The following is an 8,255-nucleotide window of genomic DNA, read 5'->3' as shown; positions in this document are numbered from 1 at the left end:
CTCCTCATATAAAATATATTTTGAGGCTGCAGACCTGGACAATATATGGATCTAAAACTATTCATTCCTATATTAATAACAAATGACCTCCGTCTAACATGACAAAACTGTGTTCATTACAGTTTTCACTATTAATTTTATTATTCACACGAATATGACACGCCTGAAACATGTTTTAGATTAGATTGTGATGGTTTTAACCCTGTGAAATTTTTTTATTTTTTTTTAATTCAAATAATTATTTGGAAACGTTTTTAAATAAAGTTTTGAATAAAAATAGCAGATATATTTTTAAAAGAAGTCTCTTGTGCTCGCCAAGGCTATTTATTTGATTAAAAATACAACAACAACATAATATTAATAGTGTTAAATATTATGGCAATTTAAAAGAACTGTTTTCTATGTGAATGTGTAGTTTAATCCTGTGATTAAAGTCTTCATTTATTTCAGGATTCTCTGATCAATACAAAGTTATATTTCATTTATTTGAAATAGAATGTTTAATAACATTATTTAAGTCTTTACTGTAACCTTTGATCAATTTGACGCATCCTTGCTGAATAAAAGTATTAATATCTGTTATTTCTTCCCCCATAAAGGAAATTCTTATTGACCGAAAACAAAAACTTCAGAGAAATGCTGTTCTTTTAAACTTATTATTGAACACTGATGATAATAGTCATAAATGTTGATAATCAGATCCTCATATTAGAGTGATTTCTGGGGGATCATGTGACACTGAAGACTGATGATTAATTCAGCTTTGATCACAGGAATAAATGACACTTTACTGGATATTCACATAGAAAACTGATGATTTACATTAGAATAATATTTTGATAATATTTTTAATCTAATAAATGCAACCTTAGTGAGCAGAAGAGACTTTTCTTTTAAAAACATTGAAAATCTTACTGACCCAAAAAGTGTGTGTGTGTGTGTGTGTGTGTGTGTGTGTGAGAACAGAATACAGTGCAGGACCTGCTGTGATACAGTAGTGGAGAAGTGAAGTGTGTGTGTGTGTGTGTGTGCGTGTGTGTGTGAGAACAGAATACAGTGCTGTGATATACAGTAGTGGAGAAGTGAACAATAGAGCGGCTGATAACATCTTATCACTGAATAACAGCAATAAACACACGAGCTGAAGCTATAGGGGAACACTCTGGAGAATAAACATCACAAACCAGTTCAAATCCACACCATAACCATAACCATCCTTAAACATAACCATAACCGTCCATAACCATAATCATAACCGTCCAAAAACATATCCATAAGATCTCAGTGTGTGTGTTGAGGAGTTTCAGAGGAGTGTGTTCTGCTAACGAGGCCCTCAGGGGTCCCGTAATCCCCTGTGTGTTTGGGGAGGAGGTGTGTGTGTGTGTGTGTGTGTGTTATCTGACTCACTCCTACTGGGCCAATACAGTGCCTGACACACACACACACACACACACACACACACACACACTGATTCACGGCTCCATCAGACGCACTGTATTCGCTGTTTAATCTCAAGACGTTCTTCTGTTCACTCTTAATATCTGTTAATATCTCTTTATAACTCGATCATATCCTGACTCTTTATAACTCAATCATATCCTGACTCTTAATATCTGTGATAACTCGATCATATCCTGACTCTTCATAACTCGATCATATCCTGACTCTTATTATCTGTGATAACTCGATCATATCCAGACTCTTCATAAATCGATCATATCCTGACTCTTCATAACTCAATCATATCCTGACTCTTAATATCTGTGATAACTTGATCATATCCTGACTCTTCATAACTCGATCATATCCTGACTCTTAATATCTGTGATAACTCGATCATATCCTGACTCTTCATAAATCGATCATATCCTGACTCTTCATAACTTGATCATATCCTGACTCTTCATAACTCGATCATATCCTGACTCTTAATATCTGTGATAACTCGATCATATCCTGACTCTTCATAACTCGATCATATCCTGACTCTTCATAACTCGATCATATCTTGACTCTTCATAACTCGATCATATCCTGACTCTTCATAACTTGATCATATCCTGACTCTTCATAACTTGATCATATCCTGACTCTTCATAACTCGATCATATCCTGACTCTTAATATCTGTGATAACTCGATCATATCCTGACTCTTCATAAATCGATCATATCCTGACTCTTCATAACTTGATCATATCCTGACTCTTCATAACTCGATCATATCCTGACTCTTATTATCTGTAATATCTCGATCATATCCTGACTCTTCATAACTCGATCATATCCTGACTCTTCATAACTCGATCATATCTTGACTCTTCATAACTCGATCATATCCTGACTCTTCATAACTTGATCATATCCTGACTCTTCATAACTCGATCATATCCTGACTCTTAATATCTGTGATAACTCGATCATATCCTGACTCTTCATAACTCGATCATATCCTGACTCTTATTATCTGTAATATCTCGATCATATCCTGACTCTTCATAAATCGATCATATCCTGACTCTTCATAACTCGATCATATCCTGACTCTTATTATCTGTAATATCTCGATCATATCCTGACTCTTCATAACTCGATCATATCCTGACTCTTCATAACTCGATCATATCTTGACTCTTTATAACTCAATCATATCCTGACTCTTCATAACTCGATCATATCCTGACTCTTTATAACTCGATCATATCCTGACTCTTAATATCATGGAAACATTGAAACAAACCTGTAAACGTCTTCTGTATAGAGTCTAGAATATATATATATATATATATATATATATATATATATATATATATATCTGTGTGTGTGTGTGTGTGTGTTTTAAACATGTTTTTCATTCCTCATAAATTCTGTTTTCAATAAAGTTCACTTCAACTTCAATCTGTTCTTTTAATCGCCATAACCATTGAAACACAATCAGTGTGAGGAAATCAGCAGATTCACTGAAGATAAAGCACATTAGCACAGAATCGGCCTCGAGTGTTTGACTGTCGGAGAGCAAGTGTTGCTCCACTCAATGCAAATGAGCAGCAGGACATGTGTCAGATTCCTGAGGACGGATCGCAATCTGCTCAGATAGCACAAGTCTATTTGATGTGATGTTTACATCTGGAAGACGTATTTTTAAGAGTGTTTGCTCATCTGCAATACGTCTACAGGACGTTACCTGTAAGATGTCAAATAGACGATTAGAAGATGTCAGTTTAACATCCATTTGAAATCATTACATCTTAAAGACATCTTCTAAACGTCTACTTGACATCTGACAGGTAACGTCCTATAGACGTATTGCAGATGAGCAAACACTAAAAATACGTCTTCCAGATGTAAACATCACATCAAATAGGCTTGTGCTATCTGGGTGGAGTCACTCCTCTTTTCCAACACTCGCATCTTGGAACCAGTTTCAAAGTTTGTGTTCTCGAGCACAAACACTGAAGTGTGTGAATGAACGGCAAGAACACTTTCTGTTTTTAGTCAAAAAGGCCCATATAAATAACCAATCTTTGCAACAGAAGTGAATCAATCAAAACTAACTTTATCTGGACAATAACTTTATTCTAGATCTACTGTAATCTCCTGTTATCACTGTAAAGCTGCTGTGAAACTCTATATTGTTAAAGCGCTGCATAAATGAAGCTAACTTGACTTGTTCTCAAGCCACTGATCTCCCCAGTTTGGGCATTATAATAACAGTAGATTATAATAACTTTATAGCATTGGATTATTCCTCTTTAATCCGGAGTATTAAACGAGTTTTCACGGTGAAATCCATTCAGTTGCATTTATTATGATGATATTTCTCAGCAGATATTCTGTGACGCATCAACTCACTCACATATTCTGCCCAAACTTCATTCTGTCTGATTATTTCTGAAAGATGCATCAGCTATATTTACAGCTCAGGGATGATCGGCCCATGTTTTCCCAGATCTGTTCAGATTAAGACAAAGTCAACATCACCACATTCTTATGGATATAAACACTACGTCATATTCATTACACAAATATTAATAAAAAGGTTTGCCGGATGCTCATGATTAGATGCCTCTAAAGTTATTGCGTGCATTGATTTTAAAGCAAACTTTAAACAAAAACTCTCGAATGCATTTATTATTATTTTTTTAAACACCGAAACTAACATTATTGTATTCACGCTGAGTCGCGCGAACTAATTAACAAAACCCCATTATCGCTGTTAACAGCGACGCGAGCGATCTGACGCGCGATGTGGATTCAGTCGCTAATCGGTGCGAACAACCTTCAGTTTCCAGCGAACAGGAATCATTTGTTAGTGTAAGCATTAAGACACAAAAGAGCATGTTTATTGGTAGCCTATAATGTTATTTCGCACTATTCTGAATTAAATCGTTAATCTATAAAGTGCATTCCCGTTTTATAGCAACTTAAAACGGTTTTTAAAATTATTTTTTAAATCGGTTCATAGCTTAATTGCACGCTGAAAATAGATTAAAAAACGCAGGGTTGTTTTAACCCAAATCTGGTTCAAATATGTACGAACCCAAAAAAGTCAAATAATTTTTTTTTAATTTTAATGTAATTAAAATTAAAAAATAACCCAACGGTTAGGTTTGTTCAAATTTGACCCACATTTGGGTTGAAACAACCCAGCATTTTTTTTTTGAATGTACAGTGAACATGCACTGCTTTATTAATATATCGATTATTACAGAAAGATCGTCTTTTGATTGAGTAAACGAATTAAATCAAATCCAAACTTGCGAATTCATTCACCTCATTCTCGTCGAGTTTAATGTTATTACGGCTCATCTATCTCAGTTAATTTCAATTCAACAGCTTTTCATCATAATCATCATGGAGATCGAATTAGTCTCCAATTCACATAAACTCAATCATGTCAAATAATAGCAGAAGACGCTCCAGTTGAATTCGATTATCCTCAGTATCATTAGACTGTCTAACATGCATTATTCCGAGATCGCATCGCATCGCTTCGCTTTGTCCGACACAGGTTTCGCCAGATAAAATCTAAAGCTTGATCATTGCCTTCATTGAATTAACCGAGCGGCTATTTCTGATCAGACGAGTCTGTGTTTAATCGAGGTGTCAAAGCGGTTCATGATTCTATTATGGCGGAATCACAAACACAAGAGTCTGAGACAACAGGTGCATCAGACAGACGAGTGTGTGTGTGTGTGTGTGTGTGTGTGTGTGTGTGTGTGTGTGTGTGTGTGTGTGTGTGTGTGTGTGAGAGAGAGAGAGAGAGAGAGAGAGAGAGAGAGAGAGAGAGAGAGAGAGAGAGAGAGAGAGAGAGATCTGCTGTCTGGAGGCCATCTTAATGTATAGCCACTTACTGTGTGTGTGTGTGTGTGTGTGTGTGTGTGTGTGTGTGTGTGTGTGTGTGTGTGTGTGTGTGTGTGTGTGTGTGTGTGTGTGTGGTTCAGTTATGGGAACAAAATGAAGACAATATCCCAAATCCTGGTTCTTGTGGGGATTCATTTGGTCCTCATGAGGAAAACCGCTCATAAATCACAATAAGTGATGTTTTTGGAAAATATAAAAATGCATCAAGTTTTCTGTGATGGGTAGAGAGAGATAGAGAGAGAGATACAGAGGGGGGTACAGTATAAAAACCATTAGGCCTATGTCTATGGAAAGTGATATTTTTAATGACCCAGTTTGATTAAACCATCAACATATATGAAGAAAAACGTTTTATATATTATGATAAGAGAATAGCAAAGCACTAAATTCAGTTAATGTATTTATCTGACTAAATTATCTGGCAAAAAAAGCCAAAGTAGCCACAGGTTTTATTGTAACCTTTTTTTTTTTTGATTAACTTAAAAAAGGAAATTACCTGGTAGCTTTCAAATGTTTAATTTAATTGAAATTAAAACTAAATTGAGTTAATAATGAAGAAGGTCAAAATATGATGTTATCTGAACCCAATTGATTATCCAAGTTGATTTGACCAAAGAAAAAAAAAGTTGATCATGAATATAACTTTTCACAATGTGAAAAAAAAGCATAGAAAAACAAAAAGCAATCGGTTATTAATAGTCATGGGTTACTCTTGTTTTGCGTGTGTTCATGATTTCTGGGCAAAATTATGATTACTGTGGCTACTTTGGCTTTTTCTGGTCAGCCACATAGTTGTAGACATCAAGCGATGTGATCTTGTACGCGAGAGTATTTCTTCTCCTTTTTTAAACATTTAGAGAAAAATTCCAGCGAATATAATTCCAATCCCAAGAGGGATAAGAGAAACAAACTAATTTATTGAATTTTCAGTTTTTCCAGTAGAAACTTCACAGTTTCCAATTTCATGTTATTTTAGCCTAAATCATGGTTTAGCCTAGCATTGGATATGTCTGCTAATTTATAAAACCATGTTAATATTTTTTTCTATAAACATTTCGTTAGCGTGCGCGTGCACATCGGCGTTATCGCTGAGGTGAAACTTCCCGCGCTTCTTCACACCTTTAATCCACTCCTCCGCCGCTGATTGGCCCGCGCTCCCTTAAATCCCACTGCATCCCAGAGATGGACCAGGACGAACTCCAGCATGTTCCTCGACCTGATCGTCCCACAACATCATATCGACCGCGCCAGAATGATGCTCGAGAGTCAGCAGTGCCGGGTCGCGTCGCGTTGCCCGATGTCGCGTTGCCCGGTGTCGGGTCCGTCGAGCCCGGTGTCGGTGGATTCCGAGTCCTGTTGCTCGAGCCCTGAAGCGAAGACGCTCGCGGAGGCTCGAGTGCGACGCCCTCTGAACGCGTTCATCATCTGGACCAAAGAGGAGCGTCGACGCCTCGCGCAGCTCAACCCGGACCTGGAGAACACGGACCTCAGCAAAATACTCGGTAAGTGCTTCATTACAGCGTTACGCCGGAATATGCGTTTCAGATCGTTCACTGTTAAAAAAATAAAAATAAACCGGAAAATGTAGGCTACTTGTAATTTTAGTAAATTATACAGTACTAACTTTCCGTACAGTAACTTATAGCCTACAGAAACGAAAATTTTCGTTAAATCTTAAAACACAACATAATGCAATGCGTTATTCAAAATACAGGCAAAACACCTGTAAAAAATAATAATAAATAATACCGAAAAAAATCCAACCCGATCTCACTGCAATTCGTGCGTAATGAGGTGGGTTATTCGTACGAATTTGTACGATTTTTTACATAATATCTGCAAACGAGTTGCCCAATTCATAAAAATTCGTACGAATGACCTACCCTTGTCCAACACACCCTCACTGGGGTTTGGAGGGGGAAACAGTTTTTTTTTTTAGGTTTTGGGTTAGGTTTAGAAAAATCATTCGTACTAGTATTCAACGAATTCGTACTAGTGAGTTCGTGAGATAGCACTGTTTTGACGCACTTTTTTATTATATTTTGTTTACAGTGTTTGTACAAAAAATCAGTTTCTTTTACATTTAAAAAATGCAGGTTTGTTTAAACCCAATTTTGGGTGAAATATGGACAACACAACCATTGGATTAAAAAAATTATTCAAAAATTGAACCCAACTGCTGGTTTTGTCCATATTTGACCCAAATTTGGTTTAAAACAACCCTGCATTTTTAGAGTGTACAATAAATGCTACAACACTCATTTATACGATTTGTCTAAACCCAACCCATAAGCTTATATGCATATTGTAATAAAGTGAGCAGCCTATTACAGTTTTGACTAAAACGTTGTGTGTGTTTACAGGAAAGACATGGAAGGCCATGTCTCTGGCAGAGAAGCGTCCTTACATGCAAGAAGCAGAACGGCTGCGAGTCCAGCACACCATCGACTATCCCAACTACAAATACCGGCCCCGTCGACGAAAGTGCAACAAGCGTGGCATTAAAATAGCTTCAGCTGAGAACATCAGCTCTCCACACGCTAGTTTCCATCTCAGCGAGAACATCAGCTCTCCACACGCTAGTTTCCAGCTGAGTTATATTCTTCAGGGTCAAGCCTCGCACTGGCCACGCTCGCTTCCACACACTGGGTTTCCACTGGAGAGCCACCGTGAGACGACGACACCGCATGGAAACCTGGCGTATCACAGCTCGTGTTTCTCGCAGACGAGCGGGCCTGAGCTCTGGGTCGGAGGACCTTCTCTGGAGTTTTACCTGGAGCAGGTGAGGTCCGACATGCTGGACCAGCTCGACCGCAGCGAGTTCGACCAGTACCTCAATCCTGGAGCCCAACACACTCCCAACAGAGACTCCAGTGTCGAACGCTTCCAGTGA

General features: G+C 37.6%; 1 protein-coding gene across 1 annotated transcript; it reads left to right on the top strand.

Moving 5' to 3' along the window:
- Positions 1-6,566: 6,566 nt before the first annotated feature.
- sox32 (SRY-box transcription factor 32) lies at positions 6,567-8,255 on the top strand. Its single transcript, XM_039673151.2, has 2 exons — positions 6,567-6,864; positions 7,726-8,255. The coding sequence occupies exons 1-2, from the start codon at positions 6,567-6,569 to the stop codon at positions 8,253-8,255; spliced, it is 828 nt and encodes a 275-aa protein (XP_039529085.2).

The sequence above is a fragment of the Pimephales promelas genome, chromosome 1, assembly GCF_988280905.1.
Source record: "Pimephales promelas chromosome 1, fPimPro1.hap1.1, whole genome shotgun sequence".
NCBI classification, from domain to species: domain Eukaryota; kingdom Metazoa; phylum Chordata; class Actinopteri; order Cypriniformes; family Leuciscidae; genus Pimephales; species Pimephales promelas.
The sequence above is the reverse complement of the archived record's forward strand: the minus strand, read 5'-3'. Positions and strand labels throughout refer to the sequence as shown.

Coding starts and splice junctions, on each gene's coding strand:
- sox32 (XM_039673151.2), top strand. CDS start 6,567: ATGTTCCTCGACCTGATCGTCCCACAACATCATATCGACCGCGCCAGA. Junction 6,865..7,725: donor GGACCTCAGCAAAATACTCG/GTAAGTGCTTCA, acceptor GTGTGTTTACAG/GAAAGACATGGAAGGCCATG.